The sequence below is a fragment of the Lipotes vexillifer genome, unplaced genomic scaffold (genome assembly GCF_000442215.2).
Source record: "Lipotes vexillifer unplaced genomic scaffold, Lipotes_vexillifer_v1.1 scaffold272, whole genome shotgun sequence".
Lineage (NCBI taxonomy): Eukaryota > Metazoa > Chordata > Mammalia > Artiodactyla > Lipotidae > Lipotes > Lipotes vexillifer.
Genome location: NW_006772469.1, coordinates 294,108 through 313,967, shown reverse-complemented (window position 1 = coordinate 313,967; position 19,860 = coordinate 294,108). Strand labels below are relative to the sequence as shown.

General features: G+C 41.4%; 1 protein-coding gene across 1 annotated transcript; it reads right to left on the bottom strand.

Moving 5' to 3' along the window:
* Window positions 1–3,508: 3,508 nt before the first annotated feature.
* On the bottom strand, window positions 3,509–10,831 carry LOC103085087 (placenta-specific gene 8 protein-like). The gene is made up of 3 exons (XM_007447532.1): window positions 10,732–10,831; window positions 9,002–9,126; window positions 3,509–3,613 (listed from the first exon to the last, which is right to left on the bottom strand). Exons 1-3 carry the CDS (start codon window positions 10,829–10,831, stop codon window positions 3,509–3,511), a joined length of 330 nt encoding a protein of 109 aa, XP_007447594.1.
* Window positions 10,832–19,860: the final 9,029 nt, after the last annotated feature.

Here is a 19,860-nt window from a genome sequence, read left to right as displayed (position 1 = left end):
TGCAGGTGTTAAACCAAATAAAATGAAGACTGCTAGGAAGGCAAAAGACAGGATATTCTATAAATTTATAATAGCAATCCTTGGAATCCTAAACCCTAGGGTTAATTTTTATAAGACAACAAATAAATAAACAACTTCTGCTTACTGTCATGAATAATGAAATAGGACCTGCTTTCTGGACTCAGCACTGCCATTCTGTATACATTGGTGACCTTGTAACACCATTTAAGTTTTCTGTCTTGCATATTTGAAAGTTGCCGAGAGAGTAAATCTTAAAAGTTCTCATCACAAGAAGAAAAAATCTTGTAACTCTGCGGTGATGGATGTGAACTAGAATTATTGTGGTGGTCATTTTGCAATATATACATATATAAAATCATTATGTTGTACACCTAAAATGAGTGCAATATTATACGTCAATTATATCTCAATTAAAAAAAATGTAATAAAATGCCAAGTTAACCTAGAAAAAAAGGAAAAATAAAGGTATGTGGAGTCCCTGTGGCTGGCTTGCTGCAGGGGATGCCTTTGGGGAGGACAGAGATGGGTGATGGGAATGTTAATTAGGTGGTTTGCTACATGGCTTATGACAGAAATCCTCCCTTTGTGTATAAAATCTACAGCAAATTCTGCATTGCTAGGCAGTTAACTCCTGGAGTAGATTTACTTTATGGGGCTGTGAAGACATGCCAAAAGACATTCAGGCTCCCTGAAGGAGGAAACCACACTTTCCTGGGGTGAAGGGCCGTGCAGGGTAACACCTGGTCTCCCAGTGCAGGGAAAATCCAAAATAACAGAAGCCTTTTACTTGACAACATTTATAAAACTTCTTATTCTGGACATTTTCAAACTTATGTAAAGGTAGAAAAGTAGAATGAAGAATCTCTACGAACCCATCATTCAACTTTGACATTTTGACAAGCTTGGGCTCATTTTTAAAAGAAGCATATTGTAATTTTCCATGAAGCAGTATTTAAAGACACAAGAATCGTTGAGGAAATTAATTTTTTAGTGGCATTCATCTCAGAGAACAGCAGTGGAAATATATTTCTTTCAAAATAAACCAAAAATTAAAAATGTTTTGAAGCCATTTGAAACCATATGATTAGCTGAATTAGTTTCTTAAGACTTGAGGTGAGATAGCACTGAATAGATGCAGTATTTCATTCCAGCATTTTCTTTCACTACTATGTGAATCTGACCTGTAGAAATCTGAAAAAGAAAAGGAAAGAAAGACTAAATCGATGAATGAATTAGGACTTATAAATTTCATCTTTACATTATCTTGTTCCAAGTATCAAAACTTTCATTCCACTGCTACCCTACTGCCAAATTGCTGCATATTTAAAATCTATATCAAATAATGGCCCCTGGTTCAGTACAACCTACTTGGAAGAGTCACAAGCACTACTTAAAATTCAGATGAGTCTTCTAGGTGAGAGCCTCATTATGCTTCCTCGCTTGAAAGTTGCATTTATTTATTCATCCACATTAGTTATTAAGTGCCTACTATGCATCAGGCACCATTGCTAGGTGGTTGGGTAAACCAACAGAATGCTCTGTAGATTGCCAGAGCTAACCTCTCTTATCAAATGGCAATGACTCATCAAACATGCTAAGGTAAGAGACTCCTAAAGGCAGACACCCCGAAACAATTTTTTTCATTAACTGGATGACTAGACCAGTAAACTGCCACATTCTAAGTAGGGGACTAGGGCTACTTTGGCAAAATTCTGAGCCACATTGGTAACAAAGGGCTTTAAAGAAACATCAATGCTAGGGAAGAGAAACAACAGCTAATTCTCAGGATGTAGGGTACAAGGAGGAAAAAGAATAAGAAAACTCACCATCTTGACTCTGCTTGTAAATGAGTAAAGCACATCAGTCATTGGAGAAAGCAATCAGAAGACAAATACTAGGATACTAAAATGGTACTAGGGGCTTCCCTGGTGGTGCAGTGGTTGAGAATCAGCCTGCCAATTCAGGGGACACGGGTTCGATCCCTGGTCCGGGACGATCCCACATGCCGGGGAGCAACTAAGCCTGTGCACCACAACTACTGAGCCTGCTCCCTAGAGCCTGTGAGCCACAACTACTGAGTCCGCGGGCCACAAATACTGAAGCCCGCATGCCTAGAGCCTGTGAGAAGCCCGCACACTGCAACGAAGAGTAGTCCCCGCTCGCCGCAACTGGAGAAAAGCCTGCGTGCAGCAGCGAAGACCCAACACGGCCAAAAATAAGTAAATAAAATAAGTAAATTTATAAAAAATAATAATAATAAAATAAAATGGTACTAAAATGCAACATGAAATGAGCTAAGTTGTTCATGAAGAGGACATGACTTGGTGCTGCGTGTGGGCAAAATAAGTAAGAGGGAGACAGACTGTGCCAGCGCCAACCAGTCATACTCATGAAAGCACCATCCTGACCAAACACTTTTGAAGACTTTGGGAGATAAGACTTTGTAGACAATAGCCATTTCCAGGTGAAAATAAAACTTTGATAACAAGTTCAATGGGATTGGCAGTAAGTGATGGAAAGGCAGGACTGAGTAAGCCATTGCCCTCTGGCCTGAGAAAAATAGGTAGAACTGAGAGGATTAAAAATGTGACCAGGGGCTTTCCTGGTGGCGCCATGGTTGAGAGTCCGCCTGCCGATGCAGGGGACACGGGTTCATGCCCCGGTCCGGGAAGATCCCAAACACCGCGGAGCGGCTGGGCCCGTGAGCCATGGCCGCTGAGCCTGCACGTCCGGAGCCTGTGCTTGGCAACGGGAGAGGCCACATCAGTGAGAGGCCCGCGTACCACAAAAAAAAAAAAAAAAAAAAAGTGGAAAAATGTGACCAGGAGAGCTTAGGAAACTAGGTAAATGAGTAGCTGCCCAACTTTGACCATACTGCCACCAAAAAGTCAGTACTTTTCTTCCTAAACGGGAACTTTGGGCATTTTAGATAACTGGGTGAATTGTCCACACTTAATTTATAGAGACTAAGATAGCTTTCTACCACTTTGGAGAATGAATTATTATTTCAATATTGTGGAGTTGACAAGAACATGTAACTAGATATATTACATAGTCACACTTAGTGTAACATCTCAATGGGTTACTGTTAACAGCAGTGAACCTGTGATCTAGGCTTAGGGAAATGAATGTTCTGTCATACACGTGGCTCTACTACCTTAAATCATGATGTAGTTAAGATAGGTATGGATGAGATGTGGTATGTTTATTTGGTACATCACACGGCCACTCTACATGTGGCAGACATCCTAACAAATCACAGAATTCTTTCCCATCCAATCAGGGTTAGCTCTCTCTACCCAGGCTCTGGGAAGCTGACTCCCAACTGATTGGGGTAGGCTGGCCATTGAAAGTCATTTACCCCCCATTTGGTAATGGATATCTCATGTATCTGTGAGACAGAGTACCAAAGAAGTCAAAGATGTCTTTGAGAATTTGTTTTGATACTCACAAATCAAAGAATTCCCACCAACTTACCAAGCATCTTTTACAAAGCATTCATTGCTTTTCTTTTTTCAATATCTCGCTTGAGTTGACAAAGGGTGCAATTAGGGAAACATACCAGCCATAGGAAATCACTACAAATAGACCCCTGTTAAAAAACAAGCAAACGGATCAACATGTAGCCTATAGATACAGTCATACAATTCCTTGCATTTGTTTAACTTTTCATACCTCTTTAAAACATACATTTTATGTCACTTGTTTATCATGAGAATTCTGTGACGTTATCCCTACTTTTCTGATGACCAAGTGAAGTTCACTAACTTGCTAAGATCACATAAATTGGTGGCAGTGATTGGTCTTTCTCTTCTCGAGCCAGTGCCCTTTTCATAATAACATACCATTTCAAATGATCTGCAGGTTACAATTATAGCCCCAGTTCTCTATCATCTGTTGTCTCTTTTTTTTTCCTTTTTAAGAAAACTTTTGGTTTATTCATTATTTTTATTAACGTGGAATGGTTCCCTTTAAAGCCAGTTGTGTAATGCACCAATTTTTCCAATTGGTTGTGAGTATAGTGCCAGACGAGGCCTTACCTTGTATCCCTCTAGCCATTTCTATTGACGTCCCTCATGCTATTCTGCAAGGGAGGAAGTCCATAGTGAGGGAGGGATATATAAAGTATGGGGAAAAGAAGAAAGAAGAGAATGAATAGTGTCTGGAAAAGCCACTATTCATTCGTAGAATGGGCTGCTTTGCAAAGTTTTTCTTTTTAAATAAATTTATTTATTTATTATATTTATTTTTGGCTGCATTGGGTCTTCATTGCTGTGCACAGGCTTTCTCTAGCTGCGATGAGCAGGGGCTACTCTTCATTGTGGTGCGTGGGCTTCTCATTGCGGTGGCTTCTCTTGTTACAGAGCATGGGCTCTAGGTGCACAGACTCAGTAGTTGTGACTCATGGGCTCTAGAGCGCAGGCTCAGTAGTTGTGGCGCACGGGCTTAGTTGGTCCACGGCATGTGGGATCTTCCCGTACCAGGGCTCAAACCCGTATTCCCTGCATTGGCAGGCGGATTCTTAACCACTGCACCACCAGGGAAGCCTTTTGCAAAGTTTTGAGGGCCCTCTCCGTGGTAGGTCTAGTTGGGTCTTAATGCCCTTGGGTAGAGACGCCCTTGAAGGGACTCCTGCCCTGTGTAGTCGGCACCGAGTGATCTGAGGGTTCTAGTCTGACAACCAGGTTCTATGACTGTGTGTCTTGACTGATTGAAATAATTTTGAACTCCATTTTTGGATAGCACTTATTCTTTAAAATGTTGAATTTAATACAACTCCCAATTTACAGTGTGAGCAGGGACAGAGAGAAAGAGAGAGAGAGAGATCTATAGTAGATTTAGTTTATAAGGATTGGGAGCTCCTAAATGGTGAGATTATAAGTGATTTATTTTTCATAAAATTTTTTTTCTTTGCTGCAGTGATTTTGATGTTCGTCTAACAGAGAAAGCATGTGGGACAAAGAGTGGACAACTAGATAACAATGTTAGAAATCTTCTAATGATGTGACCTTCATCAGATGGAGGAATGGATATTCAGCTTGAAGACAATTCAGTCTCTTGGCCTTCTCTTTTTCCCTGATAAAGCATCCAAATCCTCTAACCCTTCCTCAGAGTACTTGTTTTTTTCATTCTTTAGTTCATTGTTTATTTTTATTCTTTTTATCTTTTAAACCTTCATTAAACCAACACTTACTGAATACATATTATATGCTACAAGGAAGAAAATATTCAACAGGGATGTAACCACTTTTCTGTTCCAGCATGTCTGTGCCTGTCTTTTACCTCATGAAGTTTTTAGGGGGAAAAAGTCCCACTATTATTTGCTGAGAGACCTAGGGAAACCTTTAGAAAACACACCCTAATTCTAAGTCTGTTTCATAATACAAATACAGAGAATATAGAAAGAAAAAAACATTCCTTTTTCAAATGAGAGGAAATGAGCTACAGGTTTATACCATGCTGAAGTTAATAAGGGACATAAAGGCCTTGACCAGAGCAGCTTCTTGGGAAGTGGGTGCCTGAAGCAAAGATTTTGCATTCATCACTCTCTTTGGGAAAGGGGACTGGTGCTTCACTTTTTTTGGAAGCTGTTAAAAAAAGAAGTCTTGTTATGAGCAGTATTTACAGAATCGTTGAGCAAATAAACGAATGAATTGTGGTACATGGCTGAATACACTTCAATTTGGGAAGACAAGATGGTCAAGTGGGAAAAACCAGACCTGACTCCAAGTCAGAATAAACTTGAGCCCGAATTTCAGCATTTACATGTTCTGTGACCTTAAGCCTTTCTCATTCTTGGCTTTCATGTCTATAAAGTGGAGATAACAATCTCTGCACCATAAAGAGTTTGTAAGTAGTAAATGAGCACATATATGTTAAGGTAGTGTCCCAGCACCTAGGCGTTCAATCAGTGGTTTTTTTTCTTTCTCCTCTGCTGCAGAGGCTGTGGCCCTATAGCCAAAGGGATGCTGTCTTGATTGTGTCCATGAAGGGAGGGGCAGGTCAGAGAGGCTGTATTGGAGCAGCCCTATAAAAGTTTGCATAGATGCAAAGGGGGAACAAAGCAAAGAACCTGAATTATATAAATCAGTCCTAGGATTTACTAGTCATTTTTGAAGTCTGTTCTAAGGAAGAAGAGAGATACATTGTCTATAAATACACTTATTTTATGTATACCAAGGGAATTTGTTATAGCGTAGAATCCCAGACCCTAGAAGTGACCTTCGAAATCATCTTGCACAACTTTCTCACGACAGATGAGAAAACTGATGCTGACAAATGACTTCTCAGAGAGTCCAAAAGTTAGCTATTTGCTGAGCTGTTCCCAGAACCTTTATCTCCAGAATCCAGCTAAGCACCCCTTCCTCTATGCCATTATGGTTGGGCCACGTTGAGAATCTCACCCTCACACCCATGTACACAACTACATACACCCAACACTTAGTGTACAGTTTTGGGAAGTTTATGGGACAGCCACAAAGTTAAGAACCCCTGTGTTAAGTTATGCTGGCATAAATGAGAGTGGCATAAATGAGTGGCGTAAATGAGAGCTGCAGGGAGTGCTGAGAGACAGGCAGCTGAGCAAGCCCACAGGAGGGATGTGGGAGAGAAGACAGCTGAGCTAAGAACAAAGCTAGTAACAGTTACCTGCCAGGCCCTGTGCTAAGTCCTTTCCATGCATGATCTCCTGTGACTCTTACCATGCCACCTTGGGGGAAGTATTATTCTTAACATTTTATCAGTGAGCTTAGTAAGATGAATAACTTGTTCTCGGTCACAATGAGCGGGGCAGAAGCTAAGTTTTCAGGAACACAAATCCGTCCTGTCACTTCTTTGTTTAAAAGCATTTTAATGGCTTTCCAGCTCACTTAGAATAAAAGCTCAAGTTCTTATCATGGTCTCCAAGGCCCTAGAAGGTCTGACTCTTGCTAATGCTCTGATGTCATCTTGTATGATCTCTCCACGCTCCCGCCTCCCTCCCCCCACCCCCCAAACTATTTCTGCCTCTCTGGCTGCTTTGCTGTGTCTGGAACATTCCAGGTAAGCTCTACTTCAGGACCTTGGCTCTAGCTATTTCCTCTGCCTGGACTTTCCCCAGATGAGTCATCCTCTCATCCTTTTAGGTCTTTACTTTCTTACTGAGGTCTTTCCTGATAACTCTATTCAAAATTAGAACCTTTCAACATTCTATTCCTCTTTCTTGCTTTTTTCTTTTTTTTTTGCGGTACGCGGGCCTCTCACTGTTGTGGCCTCTCCCGTTGCGGAGCACAGGCTCTGGACGCGCAGGCTCAGCGGCCACGGCTCACGGGCCCAGCCGCTCCGCGGCATGTGGGATCTTCCCGGACTGGGGCACGAACCCGTGTCCCCTGCATCGGCAGGCGGACTCTCAACCACTGCACCACCAGGAAAGCCCTCTCTTCCTTGCTTTATTTTTCTCTGTTGCATTTATCGCCATCCTATAGATTATACTCTTACTTAGTTATATTGCAGCTATCTTCTTCCATTAGTGTCTGAGCTCTACCATTGATAACCATCATAGTAGTAATTGCTGCGGCAAGAATCTTCGATGGGTGAGGGTTTGATGAGGAACAGGGTATTTACATCTCCCTACAAAGTCCTTATCCATTATAAAGGGGAAAAGAGCAACGTTGTGATGGAGAATCTTGACAGATGCTATCTTAACCAAGGAATCAAAGTTAACATCACGCATAATGAGATAAATTGATGTCACGTGCTTCCTGATGTCATGCAAAGCAAACATAGCATCGCTTCCGTGGAGTTTCTGCCAAAAGTGTGTAACCTAAGTCTAATCATAAGGAAACATTTGACAAGCCAAAGGGAGGGACAGTCTACAAAATAACTGATCTGTATTCATTAAAAAAAAAAAAAGACAAAGACTGAGAAACTCTTCCATGTTGTAGAATACTAAAGAGGCATGACAACTGAATACAATGTTTGCTTCCAGAATGATTTTCTTTTCATCTAAAGAAAATTATTGGGATAATTGGTAAAGCTTAAATAATATCCATAGATTACCTAATAGTACTGTATCGATGTTAAATTCCTGGTTTTGACAATTGCACTGTGGTAATGTAAGAGGATGTCCTTGTTTTTCAGAAATACACACTGAAATAGAGATAACAGGGTATCACGTTTATAACCTGCTCTCAAATGATTCAGAAAAACATAGAATAGATACATAGATAGAGGAAAGAGAAGAAAATAAAGAAAATGTGGCAAATTTTTAGTATTTGGGGAATCCGGGTGAAGCATATTCAGGAAGTCTTTGTACCATCTTTGCAACATTAAGTGTGAAACTATGTTAAATAAAAATCTCAAAAAAAAAAGAAAAGAAAAGAATGTAAGCTCCATGAAGACAGCGATTTTGATTTCCTTTATTCACTGATGTGTCTTTAACACCTGTAATACTACTTTGCATATTCTATGTACTCAATAAATCCCTGTTGAATGAGTGAACTTCAGCTTATGACCTAACAATGTTCTAGATGCTCAGTAATCCCTTTTGAATGAATGAACACTGGCATATAAGTTACCAGTGAGGTAACTGTCTCACCAATGTGCCAGCTCTGAGGGGAGCTATCATACACCCTTTTTTTACCCAAGGCTTTCTAAGCAACTGTCACCCACCCTGCAGCGTCCTCTGTCTGACTCTGAGTAAAGCCAGGAGAGATTAAGGACTCTGTGCTGACCTCCATCCCTCACCTGCTCACCGCCAGCAACTTTTTCAGAGTCATATCTATTGGATCAATAAAAGATTTTATTATGAATATATTCCAAAGGATAGATAGCCACATGGTCTCTGTAAATCACTTAAAAAATTTAGGATGGTAGTGGAGAAAAGACTAGGGTCAAATCATGAATGTGAGGAGGGCAATCATGGAGATCCAGTCAGACTGAAGGAAGGCCCTCGGCCTGTCCTGTCTGGGTAACTATTTCACAGTGGACACGGGTGACTCACCGGGATGCCGTATCGGGTCCTATACATGGTCCTCATGGCGACACTTGCTCCACACAGGCAGCATTCGTTCATGTCAGAGGCAATCTGACACGAAAGGCACAGGGGAAAGAAAGTCCCACAGAGGCCTGAGGGCAGGGTGAAATCACACAGAGGAATCAGTCAGGGTCATCGTGAGTTTGACTTAATCACACCACTTTCAAAAAGATGCTCACTCAGGAAATGGCCTTAATGGACATTCAGAGAAAACAGTGGCGTCCCCTGGCTCTTTATGTCTTGCTTCTGGATCCTACACTCCTGGAGGTGGGGAAAATTGACTGGTCATACGCCAGGTCAGATTTAATTGCAAAATCTCCTGCCTTGCCAATCTGAGCACGTCCAAATTATTTCTTCCCTACCCTTGTTTACATTTGGATAATCCTTGAATAGGAAGTTTGTGGTGTCAGGGGGTCTGAGAAACCCTCTGAAAACTGTGGGAGGGTGTTTAGGGTCAGAAAACATGGAGTGAAGAAATAATTGGAAAAATGAGTCGAGCAGTAGGAGACAGATTCTAGATGGTTGTTCTGACAAAGAGTAGAGGCCTATTATTGTTATGAGGATTGAAGCAAGTAAAAGTTAAGGGGTATAGGCATCAAAAGCTTAAAAAGCATACTGAAATTTCACTTTAAAGAGTCTGTATAAGACAAAAAAGGGCCTAAGGAAATAGCAACAAACAGGAAACTGTTCGCAAACATGCTGAGTACAAGTCTATTTTGAAAAGTTCTAGAGTAGAGTTTTGATGTGACTGTATCCTACATGAGATAAGAAAGCTCTTGTTTTTTCATTGATGGCTTTAAGCAAAAGGCTATCTCCACTGAACTTTGATAGAAAAGTTCAAAAAATCAAAGGCTATATAGATAGCCTTCCATCATATACAAAAAAAAGAGATTGTTTTTCAAGATGGTGGAAAGACCAGCCACACAGAGAATGTCTGCAACTCTTTCGGCAAAAGACTCTGAAACAAGGAAATTGTCTTACATGAAAGTGTGTTGGGTAGTGTGAAGGAATTAAACGTCAGGAAAGCTAAAAACCTAAAAGCTTCCCGAAATGGAACAGCCACAAGAGTCACATGAATACTGAAAACCAGAAACACAGACTCACCACTGTAGGGGAAGGAAGAGGTAAAGAGAAGACTGGAGAAACACATCAAGAACACAGGGATACTAAAGAGGTGAAAAATATAAAAAGAGGTGATTGATCTGGACAAGAATCACAAACTCAAGGACAGGCAAGTAAAAATGAATGAGTAAAATAGTTGGAAAAAACACACAAAATAGCCAATAGTGGATGGTGGACATAAATATGGCAGACTGTAGAGTGATGGTCCCTTTGAATGGGTTTAGCTAATACTCGGTAGCAACTGACTTCTGCCAGTTGAGGATGAGGAATCCTCTTTTCAGATTTTCCAAATTTTTAAGAGAAGCTGGAAATCTAGATTGGAAAGTTAGATTTTTATGTGGGCTCTGATTTTTATATGGTTCCTACTATTTTAAAATTAATACAGCAGGAGGGGTCATTATATACAGGACAAACAAAACACATCCTGTGGCAAAATCTGCCCAGTGGTTCCACCTTGTGACCTCTGAGTTCTAGAATAAAACATGGATCCCTTGAGAGGATAAGCAAACAATTTTTGTTATGTCAGCAACTGCACGACTGTAGCCCAGGAGAAAGCAACAACCATGTGCACTTACAAATCCCCACGTCATCACAGCAGTCAAACACGCCGGTTTGCCAGTCACTAACCATCGCACCTCCTGCACCATATCTTGGCTGCAAAACAACTGGATTCATTTTTAAGACTAAGTTCAAAAAGGTACTGCCTGTGAAAACAAAACCAAAACAGTATTCAACACCTAACTGGATTGGATATAACGTAGATACCAATTCAGAAGACATTTCATTGCACCCCTCCTGCTTAGGGTTAGTCACATCCAGCTAACTTAGCATAACATTTCCAGACTATTGCCAATATTTGAGAATTAAAAACACAAGGGAAAGAAAAACAACATAAAGGAGAGGGGATGGGTATTCCATTCTCAGGTTGTCTGGTTGTGTGTTTTGTTTTGTTTTTTTCCTTTTTCTCCTTTCATCAATCTCTCTTTTCATCAGCAATTTTCAAGACAACCATCCTGAACAATGTCTATTTTGCATTTGAAATGTTTCTACTTAACAGTAATTATAATCAATTTTTACAAAGCTATTCCACAGACATTATCTTAGTTGCTCTGTAAGAGAACTCTGTGAGATAAAGTTCTTTACGTCTGCGTAAAATTACTATTAAAACAGATGCTTCTAGCTAATGTCCGCATTAACTTGCTTATTAGTGGTGTCCTGATAGCTAAAGTTTACTTGGCAAAAGATTAATTTCCCTTTGTGAAGGTATCTCCGAAAAAAGAGGCTTCAAGTCCCACAGAAAAACCCAGTGGTTGCAAAACCAGTAGGAAATAAGTGTCCCCCAAACAAAGTGGTGCCTATACTACACATATTTCACCCAGAGATCAAGCTCAGTCTTGTGAGCTGCTACCCCGTCAGAACTCTCAAGAGAGAAAATGTCTTCACTAAAATGATTTCACTAGTGACTTCACTAAAATGATTCACTAAAATGATTTCACTCCTGACTAATGTCAAAAATGTCTCCTTTCTTATTTCGAATCTAACCATAATGCTGTGCTCTGTAGTCTTGGTCCCTGGTCACTTTCAACACTTTCCTTGACTAGTTACAGGGCATCCCCCCACCCCTATTATCTCTCGGCTTTTGCTCCTTCAATATTCCTCCACTATGTTCTCAGGAAAGGCCCCAGTCAAAGGTTCTACCACAAGGCTTCCCAATCCCTAGTGCTTGGTTAAAAATGCAGATACTTGATTCTGATTCAGCAGGCTGGGGTGGACCCTGGGTGTGTAAAAATTTCAAGAGGTGATTCTGATACAGCCAGTTCTGGAGACCACTGTGTATATGTCATATCACTCTTCCTCTGTCCTTCCTAATCAGTCTTCTAAGCTCTTCACCTTGCTCTGCATTTCTTGACTCATTTGTCTACTCTGGGATCCCTGACTGTTATCAGTTGATTCCCACCAACAGCCAACTCCCCACTAAGTTAGAGTTCATGGAATAACAAATGCCGAAACACTTTGAACTGCCTTAGAAAGGTGCCTCAAATATTTATTATCAAGAACTCGCTTTCTGACACAAAGAGAAAACCACCCAGATTGAGAAGGCTATATAATTAGGGTCAAATCACACAAAGAATCATGTTTGAAACTGCAAGGTGTAGATAAATATTTAACTAGAATTAGAAGGTCTTTCTCCTTTCTGACTAACCAGGAGGGCAATGATGGCTTTGCTGATAATGCAGGAAAATATATTGCTATGTGGTGGTGCAGACTATTAACTGACAAGCTAAAGGAATAAAGGACTGACCAGGGAGTCTTACAACAGTGCCTGGCACACAGCAGATATGCAGTAGAACATTGTTGAAAGAATGAATTAGCAGAGAGGTGGTGGTTAACAGTCATCAGAATGGATAGTATTCCCTTGTCTAATAGAGTGAATGTAAATTTGTGCTGGGGTAAGACACAAACTTTTCAGTTTTTGTATAGACATGTTTTGTATTTCTCATTATAACGGAGTCTTTATGAATTAAACTATTCTACATAGCAGTTAGTGTCCACTGGTTTGTTTATAGATATTCTGTCTTAGAAAACCACTGTCATATTGTTAGCTAACATTTGTGATATAACTTATTTAAATACAATAGAAAACTTGCTTATAACTGACAAATTTTCCTTTTACTGTTTTAAACTTTAGTGTAAGAATCACTTGAGGGGGTTTTTAAGAATGATACATCCCTAGAAATTTGGATTTAATCTAATAGGTCTGGAAAGGGATTGGGGAATCTGTATGTTTAATAAGTACCCAAGTGCTTCTTAAGGGAGAAGGGTTAATAAAAAGTAAGAGTGGTGAGGGGGACCAGCTGTATTATTGCCTAATCTCACTGCTTTAGCTCTAAACCATATTTGTTTGACTCCTTTCCCAGACAATGATTCCTCTGAGAACCAAATCAAAAGGGGACAAGAAGAGAAAAGGATAATTCATTCAAAGTCTTTTTATCCAGCAAGCCTGGCTTCATTTTGCTATTGGGTATAGTTACAAAACCAGAGGGGGGTATCAGAACTTTGAATAAGGGGGAGAAACTAAGAAGAGAACTCATGAGGTGGGAATCTCTAGTAGTGAAATTAAAGACCTAAAACTGCAGAGACACTTACATAGCACCAGACAGACAAGTACAATTCGAAGAGGAAGTGGTGGTATTTAATTTCAATCAAAACAAGTCTGTTCTGTGAATCTCTTTGACCCCGTGGGAGGTGTAAAAGAAGCATCTGACTCAGGGCCCTGAGATGGAGAAGTCCAAACATGCGATCTGGGAACAAGTTTTGTGCTTTTTGTTTTTTTCCAAAGTAACAGAAGTAGAATTATCATTCGTTCTGGTGAAGTTGGAGAAGGCTGATTGGAGGGCATGGGATTCTTGTCTAGGCATAGATAGTAGACATTCTAGGCAGGGGAAACAATGTGAGGAAATGCACAGGGGAAAGAAAGAGGGTGGAATGCATGAAGAACAGTAAAGACATTAGCTTTTGGGAGCAGGAAGCAGGGTCGGAGTGTAGGGATAGAAATGCATGGCTGAACCTCAAGGTCTCCTTCCCACACCTGCAGCAGACATTTTCCACCCTCTGTGTGTCCTTGGACAAATTAGCTTCTCTGAGCCTCAGTTTTAACATCTTTAAAATGAGTATAATGTGACTTTCTTCTTTGAGTTGTCGTATTAATGTGATCAGACTATGTCTATTAAACGCCGTGTTTCCTGTGTGTCAATGACCTGACATATGCACCACTGTGTCTGTTTTAAACTAAATGTTGCCAAGTAGCAGGACCTATGCCTGATTTAATGGTACGGAAAAGCGCCTGAGAGCCCAGCACCCCGAGGCTAACGACACTGTTGTGATAGGAAGATCAGTGCGTTAGGAATGAGAAGGCTTGAATCGTAGTCACTGCTAGTATTGGGGAGGCTCAAATAAGATCACGTATGTGAAGACATTTGGAAATCTGCAAATCACCGTATACATGGGAGACAGGTGCCAGTGAAAGCTGATGGAAAAAATCTGCACGTGATGTGTTGCCAATATCACAATGGCTTACACTTGTATAGAGTGCTATGCTTTTCATGTTTGATCTCTACTTAACCTTGGTCTCTATTTAATATTCACAGCAGGCCAGCGCACTCAGGGAATTAAGGGTGATAAGACCCTTTTTAATGCAGACAAGAAAACTGAGGCAAAGTGGTCAAGTGCCAAGGCCAAGGAAAGATCATGACCGCCAGGCCAACCTCTTTGTAGATGAGAAAATGAGGCTTGTCTCAAAGACTTAGTGTTGGTCCCACATCCTCTTCTTAGTCTCTCTGGGGAAAAGATATGGCGAGCACCTCACAGGAGATGTTGTAGGAACCAGAAGATGAGAAAGTGGACCGAGCAGCACGATCGAGTGGTTAGGTCATGGACTCTGGCCTTAGGCTCCAGCTCTCCCAGTGACTAGTTACATGGCCTTGGGCGAGTTACTTCACCTCTCTGTGCCTCAGTTTCCTCATCTGTGAAATGGGATATTAACAGTATCCAACTCACAAAGTTGTAATGAGGATTAAATGAGTTAATATTTGAAAAGTCCTTTGAGTGATTCTTGGCAGAGGGTAAGTACTTCATGAATGTTAGTTAAATAAGAGAGTAGTACTTGGATCTGGAGGGAAACACAATACTCCTCCCACCCCATACCTCCTTTACACCCCTAGGAACTGTGAGATGTGGGTAGTTCTCCCACAAGGCTACAGAAGAAAGGGAAAGAAACAGAAAATAGCCACATGTTCAGTGTGACAAAGTGGCAGGGCTGGGATTTGAATTCAGTTCTACGGAGCTCCAAAGCCTTTATTCTTCTTTCCATTGAACTCTACCAATCAGGGACTATAAATCTTGGCCAGCAGAAATGAGCAAGCCTTGTTCAGGAATGAAAGGTAAGCATTCTCCTAGAACGTCCCTTCTCATACAAATTTTTGGGACTACCGGAAGCTAGACAGTTTGTGACTAACCTCTTTCTTTTTTATGTCCGTACCTATGTATGTATGTGTGTTATGTATTTTTAATATCTTGAAACCAGTCAATAAAAGCTTGCCCAAGGGTTCACAATACATGTGTAGAGAACTGGTTCTCAACCAGAGATTACTGCAACTCCCAGGGGACATTTGGCAATGTCTGGAGACATTTTGGGTTGTTGCAACTATAGGTGAGGACTACCTAGTGGGTAGAGGCCAAGGATATTTCTAAGCATCCTGAAAAGCCTAGGGTTTTTTGTTTTTTGGAGGAGAATTTTCCATCACCAAACGTGAACTGGGCTGAGGTGAGAAACTGTGGTTTAGAGAACATTAACAACATCGTGAAACAAGAGCATTGGGAGGGATTCTGAAGGCTGTCTAGCGTAGTTTCCTGGCAGATACAGATGTCGTGTCTGCAGCAGGCCCGACAAGCTGTCCTGGTGACGAATGAAACCTTACACATCGCTTTTGAGTTAAAAAAATGTTCAACGTGCAAGTGCTGGAACTCGGAGATCAGAACAGGAACCCTGTGCCCCCATAGATTTGTTCAATTCCTGTCTGAAATGCCTCTTCTTTTCATTAATTAATTAATTAATTAATTTTTGCTGTGTCGGGTCTTCGTTTCTGTGCGAGGGCTTTCTCTAGTCATGGCGAGCAGGGGCCACTCTTCATCGTGGTGCGCGGGCCTCTCACTATCGCGGCCTCTCCTCTTGCGGAGCACAGGCTCCAGACGTGCAGGCTCAGTAGTTGTGGCTCACGGGCCTAGTTGCTCCGTGGCATGTGGGATCCTCCCAGACCAGGGCTCGAACCCTTGTCCCCTGCATTAGCACGCAGGTTCTCAACCACTGTGCCACCAGGGAAGCCCCTGAAATGCCTCTTCTGTGTGGCAAGTCCTGACGGGTACCCCACTGCCCCCAAACTTGCCTCTTCTCTCTTCCTTCTACTTATTGTTCCTATGTTGACAGTTTAATCTCCCCAGTTCTATTGTTCTTTTCTTCTTTAAATACACTTTTAATTGAAATGCACTATATATACAGTATAGAAATTGTAAACATGATTGATGAATTGTCACCAAGTGAACAATTCTTGTAACCACAACCTGATTCAAGAACTAGAAACTTACAGAACCCCAGAAGCCCTCCTTACTCTTAAAGCGAGTCTAACCCTCCACCCAGAGGCAACCTCTACCCTTTCTTCTAACACCAGAGGATCATTTTGCCTGTGTTTGAGACATATTTATTGAATCATATATATTATTTCTTCTTCTATTCCTGGCGTCTTTTGCTCAAAATTATGATTGTGAGTTTCAACCGTGTTGTGTGCTGCAAGAATTCATTCATTCTCATTGCTGTATAATATTCCATTGTACAGATATACCACAATTTATTTATCTGTGCTACCATTGTATTATTTCCAGTCTGGACTATTCTCAATAGTACAGTGCTGCTATAACATTCTTGTACATAACTTTAGGTGAACTACGTATGTATCTCTGTTGTGTCGATATCTAGGAGCGGAATTGCTGAGTCCTAGGGTTCATAGATAGTGCCAAACAGTATTCCAAAGTGGTGGTACCAATTTACACTCCCATCAGTAATGTATGAGAGTTCCAGTTGCTCCACATCCTAGCCAATACCTGCTAATGCCACTCTTTTTTACTCAAAGATTGCTAAAGAATCTGGGAAGCAGGCACCTAGGTTTAAAATTGAGAAAAACAGAAATTATGGTTAAATGATTAAATAGAGTTGCTGCATTTAGGGAAAAAATACAGGATATTCAGTATCAGGATATTAAATATAGTATAGTATCAGGATATTAAAAATACAGGATATTCAGGATATTAAATTTGAATAATTATGTCCCAAGCATTATTTGAGATATACTAAAAAATTATTCTTTATTTGAAATTCAAATTTAATTGGGCATCCTGTATTTTATCTGGAGCATTGGGGGAATGATTTTGGTATGAGGTAATACCAGTGTGGGGCAGTTACTGCTTCCTGCGTTTCCAGGAATGGGAAGAGGGGGATGAGGCGAAAACAGGGGGCTTTCCAAGGTTGCTCTTCTCTCCACCCCCTCCCCCATAGGGTCCCAAAGCATACTAATAGCGGCAGTGATTTATTTGATTTCTATCTAAATTCTTTTAAGAGCATTTCCTTTGGGAAAACACAATTGTTTATTCATGGATAGAGGAAGGAAAACTGAAATTTCTTGAGCAGTTGCTATAGCCAGTTTCCATGTTTGGCAATCTTAAAGCTGTTGGATTCTAGCCTTATAACCATCTCTTTTAAAATCTGCCTTCTATTTTGAAATCTGATACCAGGAGAACTTAAGCAACTCAGGCAGGTTCAAAGCCAGACAAGCTAAAGCCAAAGTCAGAGCTCTTCCATTCTACCAAGGCTTCTGTCTTGTGGAAGGAGTTTCATTGACTAGCCCGGGTCCTGCGTGGGCTCTATTTCTCTCAGCCAGTCTGAGCTATCCTGATGGCATCGGGCGAGACCACTGCCTATCACTCACTTGGGCTTCCCAGGGCTCTTCATTCCCTCGATTTCCATCCCCTCCTTTCTCTGTCCACCTCCTTCTGGCTTTCAGCTTCCTACCAGATAATTCCATGGGTTATATGCAACCCACTTCTGGAACAAGAAAGTAAAATAAAGTCAACTGAGAAAGGTTTGCTTTTGATCATTTTGAGCTTCTGCAGCATCTACCTGCCACAGCAGGCCTGTCTTCTAGTCCCAGGTCTGAGTCTGCATCTGGAGCAGGGAATGACCCACTCCTTTCCCCCAGCTCCTGTGTGTCTCAAGCAGAATTCTGCAGCCTCTGTGTCACACTAGACCAGTTATGTTGTAAACCAGAAAATGCCATCCACAAATATGCCTCGTTAGGATAACGGTTATTTTGAGCTGATTATTTTGAGAAAGAGCAGACACAGGAGAAGACTGGAAAACAGAGTAGAAGTCACCCTTTAAGGGAAATCTATGCTTATAAAGCAAATGTCCATTTGTAAGGGTGTCTCCGTCTCCTACCAAGAAAAGAAGGATGACTCTAAATCACAAGAAACTCTTCAGTGGGTTTACGGTCTGCATAACAAACCTTACCCTTGTTTACCCAGCCACCTCCCCATAAATGGCTTATCCCCACCTTCTCTCTTTTGCCTGTAGCTGAAGATGGTATTTAAGCCTGAATTCTCTTTATTTATTTATTTATTTTGGCTGCACCTGGTCTTAGTTGTGGCATATGGGATCTAGTTCCCCAGCCAGGGATCTAACCTGGGCCCCCTGCATTGGGAGCTTGGAGTCCTATGCACCGGACCACCAGGGAAGTCCCTAAGCCCGAATTCTAAGACACCTGTGAGAGTTAGTTTTCCCTGGGTACCTCCCATGTATATGAGATACACGTGTTAATAAACTTCTGATTTTTAATCTTGAATTTTCTCTTCTTTATCTTTTGTTACAGGGGCCGAGGACATAGAAGGGTAGAGGGAAAATTATTTTTCTTCCCCTACAATGACATTTCTGAAATTTTAGCCAAAACAATACAAACTTTCAGTAATCAGGAAATTAAAAGATGATTTCGTAGAGTTGAAGGTATGGCATTTCCTAATTTAAACTAAATCATTTCTATAAACAAAAAGCCTCTGGTCACTAACTGGGGGGTGGGAGGAGGGCTTCCTGCCCAACCTAGGAAAGCCCCCATGTAGGCCACAGCTGAGGAAATGGTCCCTTCTTTTCTATAGACTGGGAGTAAAGAAAGAAGATTAGTCACTCATCTGTATCTGGCTTCCATCCCCCTGCAGCCTTGTCCCCCAGAAACATTCAGATCCTGCACCTGTCAAGGAATCTCCTTTCTTGATCTCTTCTCCAGCACCCAGACACTCTACAGCAGGCCTGCCTTTTAGTCCCTGGGTCTGAGTCTGCACCTGGAGCCAATTATCTGGATCTCGTACAGAATTCGGTATTGTCTGTATGCCAATAGCATTCCGCCTAATGTACCACTGATTATGTCGTTTCTGAAATTTTCATCGAAACAATGAAAACTCTCAGTTATAAGGAAACTTTAAAAGATTATGCATAATTGAAGGTAGGGCATTTTCTCATGGAAACTGAATTACTTTTATTTAAAAAATGCCACTCAAAACCATTTTCTCTAATGGTTAAAATGGTGCTCATGCCTGATAATGCTTAAATTAGGAGCCCTCTTGTATTTTTTTGTTTTTGTTTTTGTTTTTTAGCGGTACGCGGGCCTCTCACTGTTGTGGCCTCTCCCATTGCGGAGCACAGGCTCTGGACGCGCAGGCTCAGCGGCCGTGGCTCACGGGCCCAGCCGCACCGCGGCACGTGGGATCTTCCCGGACCGGGGCACGAGCCCGCGTCCCCTGCATCGGCAGGCGGACTCCCAACCACTGCGCCACCAGGGAAGCCCCCTCTTGTATTTTTGATAGTGCAAGACTGGGAACTTTTCGGACACCAGGAGAGTCCAGTCACCCTCCTTTCATCAAGAAAGTGAAGGGGACTCGGCTCACCAAAGTGTGTAATTTGGGGAGAGGGTAGGGGATAAGAAGAACATGATACATGTGCTCCCGTTGTCATTCTACCATCACTAATCTCTCTGGGGACCTAATTCATTAAGCTTCTTCTCTACTTTGATCTTATAATTTGTTAAGCGGTGTCGGGCACACACGGTTCT

What these genes read in the sequence shown, in the direction of transcription:
- LOC103085087 (XM_007447532.1), bottom strand. Translation starts at nt 10,831, where the DNA reads ATGAATCCAGTTGTTTTGCAGCCAAGATATGGTGCAGGAGGTGCGATG. An exon ending in CTGTGATGACGTGGGGATTT is followed by an intron (nt 9,127 to 10,731) that starts GTAAGTGCACAT and finishes CCCTGCCCTCAG; the next exon opens with GCCTCTGTGGGACTTTCTTT. An exon ending in GGACCCGATACGGCATCCCG is followed by an intron (nt 3,614 to 9,001) that starts GTGAGTCACCCG and finishes GTTTTTTAACAG; the next exon opens with GGGTCTATTTGTAGTGATTT.